General features: G+C 41.8%; 1 protein-coding gene across 1 annotated transcript; it reads left to right on the top strand.

Annotated features, from left to right (window-relative positions):
• Window positions 1-10927: 10927 nt before the first annotated feature.
• Window positions 10928-13880, top strand: LOC100275873 (uncharacterized). Its single transcript, NM_001371521.1, has 3 exons — window positions 10928-11299; window positions 13277-13489; window positions 13636-13880. The coding sequence occupies exons 1-3, from the start codon at window positions 11081-11083 to the stop codon at window positions 13759-13761; spliced, it is 558 nt and encodes a 185-aa protein (NP_001358450.1). The 5' UTR covers window positions 10928-11080; the 3' UTR covers window positions 13762-13880.
• Window positions 13881-17622: the final 3742 nt, after the last annotated feature.

Below are 17622 nucleotides of genomic sequence, written 5' to 3'. Positions count from 1 at the left end.
CCGGACACTGTCCGGTGCCCGATTTCTTTCCTTCTATGGCGAAGCCAACCGTTGGCAGTCTTGGAGCCGTTGGCGCACCGGACATGTCCGGTGCACACCGGACAGTCCGGTGCCTCCATCTAGCCGTTGGCTCGGCCACGTGTCCCGCGCAGATCGCGCGGCCGACCGTTGGCCCGGCCGACCGTTGGCTCACCGGACAGTCCGGTGCACACCGGACAGTCCAGTGAATTTTAGCCGTATGTCGCCGGTGAATTCCCGAGAGCGACCAGATCGCTAAAGTTCAGCCTGGCGCACCGGACACTGTCCGGTGCACCACCGGACACTGTCCGGTGCACCACCGGACAGTCCGGTGTGCCAGACTGAGCTGCCTTGACTGTACATAGCCAAGCCCTTTGCACCTCTCTTCTTTTCTTCTTCTTTCTGTTTCTAACACTTAGACAAGTATATTAGTCCACAAAACCAATGTACTAAGTATAGAAACATACCTTCTCTTAAACATTAAATCTATAGCATTCCACATGCTTGAGCTTTGATGTTGGACTTATAAATCATCAAGTCGGCTTGTCTTGATCTAGATTGACATTACTTGGCTCCAACATCCTGTAAAGGTCACATAGAACATCTCCAAACATAGGAACAACCCAAACTAAAGATCAAGGTGAACTTAGCTCTTTTGGGCTGCTTCCAGTTCTGGTTTTGACACTTGTTCACCTTCTAGTGACCTTGATCTCCTCCTTAGAGCTTGATCTTGAGCCTTATGACTTACACCACATAACTGCGGCTGTTACCTCATTGGCTGTAAGTCACGTCCTTATGTAGTGATCCTTGATGTGCCATAGCTGTTCTCAACTCGATCACCCTTGACTTTGCAAGCCTTCTTCTTCACCCTTGGCTTTGGGTTCCTCAGCCTCCTTGACCTTCTCCCGTGCACTTGGTACCTCGAAGCTCTTCTTGCCTCCGTCCTTGACTTGATCAGTTGTCTCTGAGCTACGCACCCGAGTCTCACTTTATGCAATGTCCATCTTGCTTGTGATGTCCATTATGTATCCATAATCCAGTTCTTGGACCATCACACTTGTTCACTCGTGTTGAATCCTGTAGACTTTACCTTAAGTACCTGTTCAACACTTAGTACACTTGTTAGTCCTTTAATTGAGTTGTCATCCAAACACCAAAACTCACAAGAGAGCTTTCAGGTGCGTTCTCAGCTTTTACATTTACATTTTTTGGGGGATATCACTCTTATAGAATTGAAATAAGGAAAAAAATTACATGTTGTGGCCCCATTTAAAACCTTTCTCCCCCTTTGGAAAGGAAAAGGGTGCCACAAAAAAGAATATAAAAAATTACATCGAACTAAACATAATATCGCCGAAGCTCATCCGCATTCCACGATCTAGGAATGTCATTGTCGTCCATATCCTTCAATCTGTAGGAACCAGGTCTTGACGAAGATATTACCAAAAAAGGGCCTTCCCACTTCAGCTGTAATTTGCCTACCGTTTCAGGGTTAGCTACTCTTCGAAGTACCAAGTGTCCTGGTTCAATATTCTTCAGCTTGACCTTTCTATCACGCCATTTTATTGTTTCAGCTTGATATTTACTGATGTTTTCCACAGCTTGAAGTCTGATCCCTTCAATATGGCATCTTTTTCTACAGAGCAATTAGCTTCGTTTTCGCCCTCTGCCGAAGCTACTGTCCTTATTGATCCTGTTTTGGCCTCTTCTGGGGTTATTGCTTCATCACCAAACAATAGTTTAAAGGGTGTAAAGCCTGTTGATCTTGACATGGTTGTGTTATGACTCCACACCACTTTAATTAACTCGTCTGGCCACTTTCCCCTGGGCTGATTGAAGATTGACTTCATTATTCCTGTCATTATGATCCCATTGGCTCTTTCGACAAGTCCATTTGACTCTAGGTGTCAGACTGATGCAAAATGGATCTTCGTGCCAATTTGATTACAAAATTCTCTGAAGGCTTCAGAATCAAACTGTGTCCCATTATCCACAGTGATAGCCTTCGGCACTCCGAAGCGACAAACAATGTTTTGCCAGAAAAACTTTGGAATAGTAAATGGAGTTATTGTGGCTAAGGGCTTCGCCTCAATCCATTTGGAAAAATATTCCACTGCCACCACCACATATCTTAAGTTCCCCTGTGCTGGTGGTAATGGACCTAGCAAATCCAGACCCCATCTTTGCAACGGCCAAGTGGGTTGTATTAATTGAGTTAAAGACGAAGGTTGTTTTTGATCTCTTGCACATTTCTGACAACCTTCGCACTTTTGAACTAAATCCGCTGCATCCGAAGCTGCCTTTGGCCAGTAAAATCCTTGGCGAAAAACTTTCCCAAGCAAGGGCCTAGATCCAATGTGAGATCCACACAGACCTGCATGTATGTCCTTCATTAATTCTATACCTTCGGATCTGGATAAGCACTTGAGTAATGGGGAATAGACCCCGCGCTTGTATAACTCCCCTTCTATCATGACATATGGTCGAGCTCTTGCTTCTATTCTCCTGTTATAAGCTTCGTCGTCTGAAAGAAAATTACCCTGAAGGAAAGAGATGATCTTAGTTCTCCAATCTTCACTATAAACAGGGGATATATTAAGGATTGCTCTTTCAAGAAGCTCGACCGAAGGTGCTTTTATTGTTTCAAAAAATACTTCCGAAGGTATAGGTAGCCCCTGGGCTGCTGACTTAGCCAATAGATCGGCGTATTCATTTTCTCCACGAGGAATATTTTTGACAGAGAAACCTTCGAAGGAAGCCTCAATCCTTCGGACTGTATCTAGATACTTTTCAAGCTTCGGGTCTCTTGCTTTGTAACTTTTGTCAATGTGACCAGAAATAACTTGGGAATCAGTTTTAAGGATGGCTCTTCTGATTCCCATTGCCTTTAATTTCCGAAGACCCAAAAGCAGAGCTTCATACTCGGCAATGTTATTTGTGCAACTAAAATCAAGTTTTGCCGCATAACAAGTTTTAACTTTGGAAGGTGAAACCAACACAGCAGCCGCTCCCGCTCTGAAGGTTCTCCAAGACCCATCGCAAAACACTGTCCATGCTTCGGCGTCTTTATTTGTTTCCTCCTCCTGAGCCCCTGGCGTCCAGTCAGCAATGAAGTCTGCTAACGCCTGAGACTGAATCGAAGATCTATGAACATATTCAATGCAAAATTCATTGAGCTCTGCAGCCCATTTTCCAATCCTTCCAGTAGCTTCTCGGTTCCTTATAATATCCTTCAGAGGTTGTGAAGAAGGAACAACTATGTTGTAAGCTTGAAAATAGTGTCGAAGCTTCCTGGAGGCCATCAAGACAGCATACAGTACCTTCTCCAACTCTGTATAATTTTTCTTTGATAAACTAAGAACCTCGGATACAAAATATATTGGGGCCTGCCTCTTAACTTGGCCTTCAAGCTTCTCCTGAACAAGTGCTGCACTTACCGCTGAGTGCGAAGCTGCCACATATAATAACAAAGGAGCCCCTAGCGTAGGTGGAGTTAGTGTTGTTAGATCTATCAAATACTGTTTCAGCTCTTCAAAGGCCTTCTGCTGGATTGGTCCCCATTGAAAGACTTCGGCTGACTTCAGCACTTCGAAGAATGGTAAGTTTCTCTCTGCTGATCTGGATATAAACCTATTGAGAGATGCCAGCCTTCCTGTTAATCTTTGAGCCCCCTTTTTTGTACTTGGTGGCTCCATTCGAAGTATAGCTTCGATTTTACTTGGGTTGGCCTCAATTCCCTTTGTTGAAACTAGGCAACCAAGAAATTTCCCCTTCTTTACTCCGAAGACACATTTTTCTGGATTCAGCTTTAGACCAGCCTGTCTAAAATTAGCGAAGGTCTCCTGTAAATCAGCAATGTGGTTATCCTGCTTCGTGCTCTTTACAATGATATCATCAACATAAGTTAGTACATTTCTGCCTATCTGAGAATGGAGAACATTCGCTGTCATTCTACTGAAACTTCCTCCAGCATTCTTAAGCCCTTCAGGCATCCGAAGGTAACACTATGTCCCACTAGGGGTTATGAAACTGGTTTTTGGTGCATCCTCCTTCTTCATCCAGATTTGATGATAGCCTGAATAGCAATCCAGCAAACTCATAAGTTCTGATGAAGCTGCTGCATCGACTAAAGAATCTATCCTTGGCAATGGAAACTCATCCTTCGGACAGGCCTTATTAAGATCAGTAAAATCGATGCACATTCTCCATTTACCATTAGCCTTCTTCACCATAACAGTGTTAGCCAACCATTCTAGGTACTTTACCTCTCTAATAACTCCGGCACTGAGGAGTCGTTTCACTTCATTCCGAGCACCTTCGGCCTTGTCATCAGACATCTTCCGAAGCCTCTGTTTCCTGGGTCTAAAGGATGGATCAACATTGAGCGAATGCTCAATAACATCCCTGTTAACTCCGCAAAGATCATTAGCTGACCAAGCAAAAACATCTTTATTGTTGAACAAAAACCTTATCAAGGTTTTCTCCTGCTCTTCGGACAATTGAGATCCCAATAACACCTTCTGCTCTGCTATATCCTCACATAAGAGCATGGGTTTCGGCTGGTCAGCCGAAGCAGCTTTTTCCCTTCTGAACTTGTATTGCTCACAAGCTTCAGTTCCATCTATATTATGGATTGCTTTTGAGTCTGTCCAATTTCCTTCGGCCCTTCTGGCAGCTTCTTGACTTCCATGAATAGCAATGGGCCCTTGGTTCGAAGGTATCTTCATGCAAAGATAAGCTGGATGCAGAATTGCTTCGAAGGCATTAAGAGTACCACGACCAATGATTGCATTGTAAGGGTACTCCATGTCAACAATATCAAACATAACTTGCTCAGTTCTTGTGTTGTTGATGAATCCGAAAGCCACTGACATTGAGATTTTGTCGAGTGCTACAATCTGCCTTCCTCCGAAGCCGTAGAGGGGATGTGTAGCATCAAGAATTTATCTTCGGGCTCTTGCATCTGTCTGAAGGCCTTAGCAAATATGATATCAGCTGCACTGCCTGTATCAACCAAAACATTGTGGACCAGAAATCCTTTGATAACACAAGAGATAACCATAGCATCGGTGTGTGGGTAATCCTTGAGTTGAAGGTCCTCTTGGGAGAAGGTAATGGGAATGTGAGACCATCTTGACTTGATGAAGGGTCCTTGCACCCCGACATGTTGTACCCTTCTATGTGCTTCCTTCTTCTGTTTCTTGTTGGCTGGTTCTGAACATGAACCGCCCGTTATTGGGAGTACCAGCTTCAGAACCGAAGCAGCTCCAACTTGAATATTGAACGAAGCCATCAGCTCAGAAAAGTGGAAGTGAGTTCACCGGAGGTGGGCGCCAATGTTGGGGACTCGTTCTCAAATGCTATGAATTAAGAACAAGGCAACATAAAATGTTAAATGTTAATGCTCTTCGTCCGCTGAAGCATTATTCCTTTAAGGATTTAATGAACTTCGGACGAAGGTTAAGGATGATACAATTACGAAGGTTGAATCTTCGTAATTGAACTCTAATAGATTATGTGAAATAATACCAAATATGAAGCATCAAAGACAAATAAATTATAAATGAACAACATTACTTTCATATTATATTAACTTAATGCATTCAAATATTAGATACATTTATACCTCTGCCTTGGCAAAGATTAATTCCCGAGTGATGCGATTGCAATTACAGGAATGCGTGAACAGTAAAGGAATACTGTTCACTATTTATAGGCACAGGACACAGCCTGTGAGGAATTACAATCATGCCCCTCATAAAAGTTTACAACAACGACTCAAACACTTATGGACTAAAAGGTCATTCTACTTTTAAGTCGGTTTGTAATTCCGAAGCTTCATGAACAGCAACCTTCGGCATCACGTGCAGACAGCTTCAGCCGAAGCTGTTTCTTCCTGCAGGACCTTCGGCGACGAAGCATGGTCCCAACACTTCACCAATATGGGCTTGACCATATTTCTTCTTCTTGAAGTATCCCTTGGTCTTGCCTCCCTTTTTGAACTTGTCCTTCTTGTATTCCTTCTTGGCTTCTTGTTCCTTCTTGTTAGGACAATCCGCTATGAAATGATCGGTTTGGCCACATTCATAGCATGCCCTCTTCTTTCCTTTCCTTTGGAACTTGTCATTTTTCCTTACAAATTTCTTGAATGTTTTGATGAACATAGTTGTGTCTTCATCACTTGAGCTATCTTCATCACTTGATGTTTCTTTGCTTTGTGGTCTTTGTTCTTCTTGGGGGTGTCTTGTTCATTAGTGATCAAGGCATGAGAGTCTCTTGTCTTGATAGGGGCTTCTTCGACACGTGTTGTTGAATCTTTGCAAATAATTGATGAGGCGTCATATCCTCATAGTCATCACGATCCCTTATCATCCTTGCTAGACTCTTATCCTTTTCTTTATATGCTCTCATGAATAATCTTGTGACCTTGGAGTCACTCCAATCTTCACTTCCAAACACTCTTATTTTGTTTACTAACACCATCAACCGATCAAAGAGTGATTGAAGCGACTCACCCTTAGTTCAATCATATCTAGCAAGCTCACTCTCCAAAGCTTCAACTCTATGTCTCTTAGCTTTGGGATCTCCTTCATGTGACATTTTAAGAATATTCCAAATGTCACGGGCATCTTCTCTTCCTTGAACTTTCCAGTATTCTTCCGGACAAAGACTTCCTTTAATTATGCTCACTGCTTGAGCATTGCGATGAACCTCTTGCATCATTTCCGGAGTCATCTCTTCTCCTTGGGCGGGCTTATACATACCTACATTAACAATCTCCCAAAGACTAGGATGCACACCGATTAAATGCGACTTCATCTTGTCGGCCCACTCGTCATAGTTCAACTCACTAAGAGTTGGTAACTTTCCAAGTGGGGCGGAAGAGAAGTTGGGAATACAATTTCTAGAGTAATCGAATTGAACTTTACTAAATTCGTTACCTTTGCTTTTGGTAGATGATCCTTCAGTGTTGAGACTTACCTTGCTCAACACCTTCGACACCAAAAGATCCACTAGATCGTCATTGTAATCAAATTTTCCCTTACCTTTATCTTCTTCGGCCTTTCTTCTTGATTCTTCTTCTTCGGCCTTTTTCTTAGCATCTTCCTCTTTTATTTTGAGGAACATCTTCTCGGCAATCTTCATGGCGAGGTCGAGGACCTTGGGGTCCACTTCCTCACTGGAAGATGTGATGGGGATTTCCTCGAGGAGAGGATCCACATGGTCCCGTTGAGTAGACATGATCGTTTCCTCACGCGGTTAAGCGTAAAACGAGGTACAAAGCTTTGATACCAATTGAAAGTAGCCTAGAGCGGGGTGAATAGGCTATACCTGAATTTTTTCACTAAAAACTTCGAGATAGATTAAATTAAAGTTGCACTGGTGCAAACTGGTTCAGTCGATTTTGATCACAACTGAACAAGTTTGAACCTGCTCAACTTAGATTAGATAATCTGTTAAACAAATATGAAGTAGTGAAGAATTTTGCTAACGACTTGCCCTACACAAAATCTACTCGAATAGATAATATGAACCAACCAACGAATTTAAAGCGCTTAACAAGAACACACAAGAACACGCAATATAACCCGAGGTTCGGCAACCACCACAAAGGTGTCCTACTCCTCGTTGAGGAGCCCACAAAGGGCCGGGTCTTTTCCAACCCTAATCCTCCACAAGCCGACCACAAAGGTCAAGGCAATCTCTTCTCAAATAAGCTCAAAGAGCGGGTGATACAAACTTCTTGGGGTCGTCCACAAATTTGGAGACTCCCAAGCAACCTCTAACCGTCAAGGAACATGAGGTTCCAAGAGTAACAAATCCGCACAAGGTTAAGTTTGCAACGAGCTCAAGAACAAAGAGAATAGGAGAATCGAGATGAAATTAACAGCGTGTTAGATCGAGTTCACCTCACACCAAGGGTCCTTCAAATGATTGAAGGAGAAGCGATTGCGGGTGTGAGAGGTGAAATGAATGCACTTGTTGAGAGTTTGGTCAGCCAGGATTTCGTGGGAGAGGCAGAAGTAAATAAGAGAGAGAGTGTGGGGGTATATAAAGGATCCCCCAAAAGCTGGCAGCCGTTGGGAGAAAAGGGGTAAAAACCGGTTGAACCGGTTTTCAGACCGGTTGAACCGGTTTCCACCAGGAAGAACCCGGTTCACTAACCTACTCAGCCGGAGACTCGACCGGTTGAGTAGGGAAAAAATCCGGTTGAACCAGTTTTCCCAAAGGATCTGCAACGACTTTTCTGACAGCTCTGACTGTCAGACAGGTCAGAGCAGGGATGGCAGAGGAGCAGTCCCAAAACCGGTTGAACCGGTTTCAGGACCGGTTGAACCGGTTTCCAGGGCTGAAAACCAAGTTTTGAGTATTTTGAAGAGAACAAAAGTGGAGTTTTTGTGGGAAGTAAAATTGGTTTTTCTCAAGGGCATTCATGATCTGGAAAAATGTTCTCGAAGATGATTTTAAAGGATTTTGAACTTAGCTCATTGCATAACTTAACCATTGTGGATCCCTCTTAATTGCACGACGATTCCTATAACTCAAGAATTATAAATTGAGCACTGCCGATGTTTCTAAGCACTTGGAGCACGCCATTTGATGTAGAATTTTAAATCCGCTGTGCTTTCTATTTTTATGCTCGTAAGATCTGTGCTTCTCCTGCCTGTAGAATTACTGTGTACATGCTAGGAGCAAACTTGTTAGAATCTCTGTTTGTTTTGCCATTTAATCACCAAAACCCTCAATTAGGGTTGATTGCACTTGCACTCTTCATCAAGCTTATGTGGCTCAAGAGTGAGATCCCTTATATCTCGTCATCAATATCATCCATTGAAAATCTCTGCAACATGTAATTGTGTCTTAATAGACAAGGACTGAAAGAAGGACCTTTAACTCAAAAAAGATAGATAATTAGTAAATAAATATGATAATAGCTCTTAAAAGTGACCTTTAATCAACAATGACAGACCATGAGAAAGTACAAAAATAAAGGTTGGAACTAAAACATCAAATTTTTAAACAAGTAGAATATTGAGTGCAGTCCAACCAGTGTATAGCGTATATTTGCATATAGCCTACATAATCTCAATGAGGAGATAAGCCTTGATGTTGTAGAGCGGGGTACCTTATCAATGACGAGATAAGCCTTGATGTTGTCGAGCGAGGTATCTGGGCTCTACATATGCTCAAATATGTACCATCTCTTATGTTTCAAAACACCTCTCTTCGGTTTCAGAACACCACATTAAGTATTACCAAGTACATTTTCATTACTTATGTTTCATAACACCTCTCTCCTGTTTTAGAACACCTTAAAAGTATGTGAATAGCATTAGTATAAATAAAGACATAACACTGGCTAATAAAAACACCTAGCACCAACAGGACTAACTAGTATTTGTAACATTCAATTGCACTATGCATGTAACTATAGCTTTAGTTTAGTTGTGTGCATTTTAATGTATACTCATTGCATATAATTTTTTTGTACAATTCATTGGTTACTAACAATATATTTTTCATTTTATCTTTTTGGACGTATGCATCCATCACATAGGATATAAACATGGGAAAATAATAAGAAATCATAAACAAGACATTGATATTGACCACCCTACGAAAAGGAAAAGAAGTGAGCAAGTCATATAAAGTAGTAACTTTTTTGGAGAAGAGAGCAAAATAAGATGTGGTGAAATGATTAAAAAGAGGAAGATGTCTAATAATTGTGAAGCCTCCAACAAAAAGATATGCATACAAAGATTTTTTTAACCTCCATAATGGAATGGTTGATTTCCCATCAGAGTATACCTAGCAACTAAAAGAATCATACACAAACAAATCATAGATTGGTAAACTATAATACAAATGTAGACACTGCGATGCAATTAAGCCAAAAGGCCAAGAAAAAATATGGAGATCAAGCTCATAACTAGCGTACGGTCTCTTTTAGAGAGAGTGTCAATGGCGCGCCATGCTTTCTAATCCAATCCGACTGTCTAACCGCCCGCCTAGGATGGATGGCCTACTGGGCCGACGCCCCTCCTCCTGGCCACCAACCCGCTCGCCCAGTCGTCCACTGAAATGGACCATGTCCTGCCTTCTCCGCGTACTGGGCCGCATGCACATGGAGCCACCCTAGGCCTGCGTGAGCTAGGCCGGCTCCAGCCCACGCCGCCTGCGCTGACAGCCGCCCGGCAATGGGCCGCCCACGTCAACCTAGCAAAATTTTCCATTTTTACACTTGAAAATATTTGAAATTTCAAAATGACACCTAAAAACTGAAATATTACAAAAGTTTCATGAGGAACATGCAGCTCGGTGGAGGGACCGGTACATTTATTACTTACCATCACTAAATCGCTACATGATTTAGAATTTACCATGGTTACTAGTGGATTTTATATCCACCATTAATTCATGGTATATCCTGAATACATGTTTAATTTTATATCTCAAATTTTATTTTTTTTATCTCTTAATATGTGATAAATTTAAAAATAATAATTTATACAGTAGTAGAGTAGGCAACGAAGTACATGTATAATTTTTTATTTTTTTTGTGAATTTTATTATTTGGTTTGCACGGAGTTTAGATAGAAACTTTTTACACACATGATACATTGCCAACATGTAAACACGTCCATATGATCAAAAACTTAAGATGGACGGAGTGACGTAATGTGTCAAATAAAGAGTCAGCTCCAATTTTTTCACTGGCTCTTATAATAACACACGAAAAAAAACACTTTCTCGACGGGCCACAGAAGCCGATGCTGGATGCAGGTTCGTAATCGTACGCATCCTGTTTCCGCCGTCGACGAAGAAGAATCAACGGTCCCTATCCGCGTGAGCTGGTCGGCTCCGCCAAGGAAAAAAACCAAACGCAACCACGCAATCGCCGGCCTCCACCGCAGGGCCTAATCATTCAACATAAAACCCTTCCTTCGTCTTCGATTCAGCGATTTCCGATCTTTCCGTCCTCGGTCTTCTTGATTTTTCCTTCCTACCTCCACCTGCTAGCGCCGTCCGCCGTTCCTCAGGAAAATCCTCTCACCTGAGTATGGAGCAGCACCCCACTTGCGCCCAGCCACCGGCGCCGGCGCCCCTGGCTGGGCCCGTCGTCCCGGTGGACTTCAAGGTCGTCAAGAAGGGACCCGAGATGGCGATGCACGACGCGATCGGCCGCCTCGCCTTCCGCGTCGCGGGCAGCGCCGGCGGGGCCACGGCGCTCCAGGATGACGCTGGAGGTGTCCTGGTCACCGTCAGGAGCAGCGGCCAGGTGATTATCGGCTACTTGGCTCCTGCTTCAGTACTAGGTTTGGTCCATGCCTCCATGGTTATGGATAGACTATAGAGGATAACTAATTGGGTTTCTTGGATGAAGCTAATCAAATGGCTCGTCCGGAAGTCAAATTTTGGCTACTCAACAGCTAAATAATTCTTCAACTATTCGATTCTCCAAATTGGCTTTCTCACTAGCCACACTTGGCTAGCCATACTGACTAGCCAAACTAGATAGATAGTCGATTGGATGTTAGCATGGTTATTAAAACGACGATAAAACGACGTTTAAACTATAAAATGATGATAGAACAGCGAAATGCTGAAACGTTTTACACTTCCTCGTAAAACGTGGTTTAACGACGTTTAAACGTCATGTTTTGACGTTTAAACGCGATATATAGTTAAACGCCACGTTTCGAGCGTTTAAGTTGAGGATGACCCTCTTTTCACATGGAAGCATGTTGATCATGCCATCGGTGCATCTACACAACCTCAAGGCCGCTACTTTCCTAGGAGAGCTCATGGTACTCAAGTGCCAATTCTTGAGGATGATGAAGATGGTCTTGATGTGGGTGATGAGAATGAAGACGATGACAATTTTGTGCTTGACGACCTTGACATGGATGATGAAAAATAAACAAACAACAATGGTGGCCATGGTGATGAGCAAGACAAGGATGATGTTGGTTTAGATGATTTGGATGATGGTTATTGAGTGCTTGTGGTTGTGGACATTGCATTCTACTTTAGTTGCTTTTGTGCTATGTTTGTGATTGTGGACTATTAGACATCTCATTCCACTTTGTTTGCGGTTATCGACTTGCTATTAGTTGAACTTATGTTATTGTGGTAATGTGGTTGTGGACATGTCATTTTGCACAATATTATTATGTGAACTTATGTTGGTTGTTTGGTATTTGACTTTATATATTGAAATTTCCCTATGTTGTTTAAAACTACGTTTTCCGTTTAAAAGTTAAAACTCCACCCATGAGCGTTTCAACGTTTCGTCGTTTTAATAACCATGGATGTTGGAGTGAGATGCTACATATAGAGTATAATCTCTATGAGATGGTAAATAAAGAGTCAAATAGAGAGCTAAAAATAAAGAGCGCCTTGGAGATGCTCTATGAAAGCTGGGGTAAGGATTTCATGGAGATTTATTAGGAATTGCAAGATTGTAACGTGTCTGAGGAAATTGTGACAGCAGTATTCAGCACTGAAAAATATTGCTGTGGTTTTAAAATTGCTCTACCTATAGTTTTGTCCTAAATTGGACTGCAAAATGTTACTCATGTTGGAGACTTTTGTATCAACAGGGTGACATTAGTGTAGTGTTTGCAACAAATGAGTGGTATCGTGACAAAATTTGAAAATCTAGCTTGTATAATTGGACAGAGTGCCCTACTGAATATGAGGCGAAGAAGTTGCAACTGCTGAACATATCATGAATTCAGCAATTCGGATGTAGCTTTAGTAGTTAGTAATCATCTAACAGCCACAAATCACAACCTAAGATGTCTACTTAGTGTTTTTAAAACTGCGATGTTAAATCGGGGTACAAACCACATCTGAGTAGCTAGTGCAGGATTGGAGGACACAGAAAAATAAAACGCCCTTGGTACATCAAGGGATCCCCAACACATATGGGTTATACAGAGAGTTTTTATTATGTGATGCATGGAATATTTCTTAATTCATTTATTAAGAGGGTGTTAATTTTTTGATCAAATAGATCACCTTTTACTTTCGTGATCCAAGGGCAAGATTTTAACTTTGTTTCCTCATGATAACACTTGTAACGATAGTACGAAGACATCATAACATATTTTTGAAGAAAATCTAATGGTGTTATTGTCATGTGGTTAGTTCATACGTGTTTCGCTATGAATGCTCAAATTTTCGGGAACTTGAATACATGGATCCATGGACACTGATATAGTGCTGTGTATCATATTTTTCTTTTCTTCAGGGTGAGTGGCAAGCATTCAGTGGGAATAGTTTGGAGGAGAGACACATCATTTTCACTGCAAAAGCTATACCTGCTTCTTCAAGTCGAGAGGAGGTACATGTGTTCATCTCACCAAGAAGCACTGTTGAAGATTCAAAACCAAGCTACAGACTCGTAGGAAGTGCATTCCAAAGAGCGTGCACAGTAATAAAGGGGGACTCCATCGTTGCTCAGGTAATATGGAGCAACTGTGTTAGCAAGTTTCATTGCAGTAACTTCAGTGATTTTTGTTAAAAGTATTGTTTTATACATCATTTTTTAATAAGATTGTTTTTTTCTATCAGTTTATGACAGCAATTGTGAATTGTCTCTTTGTGCAGACAAATCTCTTGTACAAACTCAAGCAGAATATCTATTCACGGCGTAAATTCAGAGTGACTATTTACCCTGCAAATGATAACATCCTTGTCATGGCAATGGTTGCTACATTCTTTATCAAAAAATGACAGATGATATGGATGCCTGCTTTGGTTTCGAAACTTTGGTGGCTAACTCTGCTAATAAATCATGTGCACTGTTCTCGTTATGGATGGTTTCTTTCATTTTAAACTTTTTATATCACTCACCAGTTGCTCTTCAGGCGCGATAGTAAAGAGAGGAAAGGAAGAGGAAAATCAAAGTTAATATGAGAAGAAACAGTAAAAAAAGATTTAAAATGATATGATACTCCCAAAGAGTTAGCCTTAAATAGGAGTTTGTAAAAAAATAGCTATATATGTGTCTGAACCACGACTCTGGGTTCTGTTGGGTTTTTAGTTTTAGCCTAACCCAGATTAAAAGGTTTTATTGTTGTCGTTATTGTTGTGTCAGTGTCACCCGTTGCTCTTACTGAACCCAATGCTTTTGTAAGGAGTCTTATGTCCGTCCGCATCGTTTTACTATTCTGTTCAGCTAGCTCCATTCATATGGGCAAGTGACAACCACCCGGCACCATTTTATTTCACGCGACTAACAACAACTGATTTCATACTAAACTTAGAGTGTGTTTGGTTTATCGTTCTGAACCAGATTCGTTGCAAAAATCTAGAATCTCGGACAAACGGATACAAGAACAGAATAGATTTTTGAAAATTTACAGATTTTTTTTTTGTTTAATTCAGAATCACCTACCTCCAGATTTTTTTAGATTCCTATCATCCATATCATCACGCTACCATGTTCTTACAGAATCTATAGTTCATAGTTATTTCAACCAAACATATTTTAGTTTTTCCATAATCGTTAACTCGCAAACAACTTTCTAGAATCAGTCAAACAGACCCTTAGCTTTACCTTCGGACAAGGATCTTAGTCTCTGTTATATGAGCACTTATGTCTCAGAAATACCCCCAGCGTGTTGTGTATTCCATGTTGAAGATGTGTGTCTGATAATGTGCGGCAATGTCACCATTTGACCGCTGCCAGTTCAATGGGCGTGTTCGGCAGGCTGCAAGCCGACACTGTTGCAGCTGTTTGGACTGCTGCAGCTGCAATCCATAGAGAGAAAAATACTGTAGAAGCCGCAGCCGCAGCCGGATTGCAGCCGCAGCAAGCCGCAGCGAACAAGCCGATAACTGTTGAAGGTTCGTTAAAGAGCAAGAAGATATCATGTACTGCACTCTTCATTTGTATAGGATTTTTTTTTCATCGACAGAAATGTTGTTTTCAGACTATGGTGTGAAGACAAATAAATGTGTTCTGCCTCTTGACATTTATGTGGTATACATGGGTGTGTTGAATAATTAGACAAATTTCAGATTAAATTCCTAATATAAATCATGACCAAATCAGCAGAACTGAATTAAAAAGTCAAATCAGATGATGCAGGTTCGACGACGTCGAAGCAGCGAAATCAGCAGGGTCGACGAGGTCAGAAGATCACGAGCAGTCGCGTGCGGACGCTTCCCAAAAACCTTATTCACCCTCTCCCAGTGCAAGATCTCGAGGGCGAAGGGTTCCGGAGACCTGCTCTCCTGATCGCAAATGCACGTCTGCGGTCGGGATGAAGAGAATTGAAAGCGGCTCAGCTGTGAAGAGAGGCGAAAGCGGAAAACTGGGATGATTTGGATGCTGGCTGCCAGACGCCTTTTATAGGGCCGAGTCCGCGACCAGATAGCTACCTTCGATCTTATCCGCCCGTGAAAATTTCGCGTTCAGTTTAGATTTTATAGCGATCGGTTAGGATTCTAAACTTAACAGCCAAGCAACCAGATTTCGACAGACCATTCACGCGCATGTCGTGCGCCCGCGCCCTTCTCCCCGGCCAGGCGAGGCGCGCGCGTGGCTCTCCACACTCTCTCCTCTCATTCATGACTTTGTGAGTGAGTGTGGTTTCCATATTTAAATTAGCTCTACTCCACTAGAACTAGCAATATGATGCTATTGGTTCCACCATTCCCTAGTCATACACTTATATGGGCTTTTGATATTTTCTTGGGATTTATTTGAATTTCTCAATTGGGTCTAGCCCATAAATCCTAACAGGGTGTTCATTTATGTGCTTTTCTTGCTGTAGTTGGTCACTTGTCTTTCTGGACAGTGATGTGCATTGGCAGGGTATGCGCAATCATTTATTCATTTGAAAGAAGGCACAAAACACCGAAACATTGATGAATTCAGGGTTGTCGCTGCCCTGTTGACGTGCCTTAAAAGGATTGTGATACGCATTATCCGGTTTGATAGCGAATGTGTCCTCTGACTCCTATGAAAATGACTAGTGACTGTTGGTTACCATCTTGAGATCTTGTATATTTTTTTTTCAGCAGACGCAAAAGGTAAGGAGATATCCTTCAGTGCTTTTACTGAACTGTAACTAGTGTTCTGTAACTAGATGTTGCTGTCAGCTTCACTGGATGGGTATGGAATGGGATGTGAGCACAGCCCGCAAAGTCATCGCACGACAGAGAAGCCGTGGAAACAGGCACCCAAGCAATCATGGCCTCCATCCAACGAGGCAAACCATTCTGTTTCTCGGCCTGAAGAAGGACGTGCAATTTCAACACATGGTTCAGCTTGCTCTCGGACATGTTATAATGATCTCAGCTTAGTTGAACAACTGATCGAGTTATTAGCGGCTTAATGGCGCAGAAACAGTCTATACCTGAAAAACATAGGGACTGCTTGCTTCCTTTAGTCTAGGGTGAGTGAGTAGAGACTAAAGTAGTTTAGTCCCTATTTTAATCTCATTGTTTGATAATTTAGGGACTAAATAAAATTAAAATATATGGACTGATATTTATGGATAGGCTAGAGCGTTCGGTTCCTCGGTTTTCTATAAAATTCGGTTCCAAAAAATTGAGAACCGAAACATACAAGCATATAAACAGAACCGAGAATTTCAGTTTTCGATTATTTTGGTTCGGTTTCCTGTTCTAACCGACAGTTTTCGATTATTTTGGTTCGGTTTCCTGTTCTAACCGAATTAACCGATGTCTACTAAATGCAGCAAACAACACAATTTCAGAAAAATTCAGCAACATATACCCTCTTTCAAGCATAATCCACAAGTTCACAAGTACTCCAAATAAGTGCATAATAAAATATCCAAGCAGGCTCAAGTGTTTAACACTTTCACATCACAAATGACATAAATAAACAAAAATAAAGGAATCATTTATTGAATCACCTTGCTCCGTTTACGCCAACTCTTGTGCATTCTCTGCAATATTTGTGGGTGTAGCCCTCCTAAGCCAAGCTTGTGTACATACAAGAGCTTCTATCGATTTTTCGGTTTTCTAGAACCCGGAACCGAACTAATTAACAGGTAATTCGGTTTCAGTTCTTTCGGTTTCAGTTTATTTTGCCCATGCCTATCTATGGGAGCATATCCTGTGCACATGAGCCTTCGATGTACATAGGTTGCATATGAATTAGAACAACAATTTTGTTACTAATCTAGATCTCTAATTTTACCTCTTAAACAAAACCTATACGGATAAATGTGGAAGCAATATAAATGTGGAAGCTTAAATGAGAGGGATGTAAAATCCCATTTACATGCCATGATTTTTACCAAGGTATGAAAAAGCATGCAAGCTTCTTACTAATCATCGATGGAGCCCTACACAAAGGGTATCCCAAAGCAAGGGCTAACCTCTCGGTCAGTTAACTCCATAGATAGCTACGAGCCTTCTCTACGCGTAAGTGGTACTCCGCTTATGGCCTCTATATGATGCTTCCTGCCATCTTCGCTATCGAGCTTCCAGCTGAAATGTCACGAGCCTCGTCCCCTTTTGGCGCATGATGGGGGCCACACCGCAAACATAGTTGGTGTGATCTCACAAGACTCTCGTCCCCACTCAGTACAATTACAATGGTGCGTAAAAGCG

This window comes from Zea mays, chromosome 6 (genome assembly GCF_902167145.1).
Source record: "Zea mays cultivar B73 chromosome 6, Zm-B73-REFERENCE-NAM-5.0, whole genome shotgun sequence".
NCBI classification, from domain to species: Eukaryota; Viridiplantae; Streptophyta; class Magnoliopsida; order Poales; family Poaceae; genus Zea; species Zea mays.
This window is presented reverse-complemented; position numbering and strand designations above follow the sequence as displayed.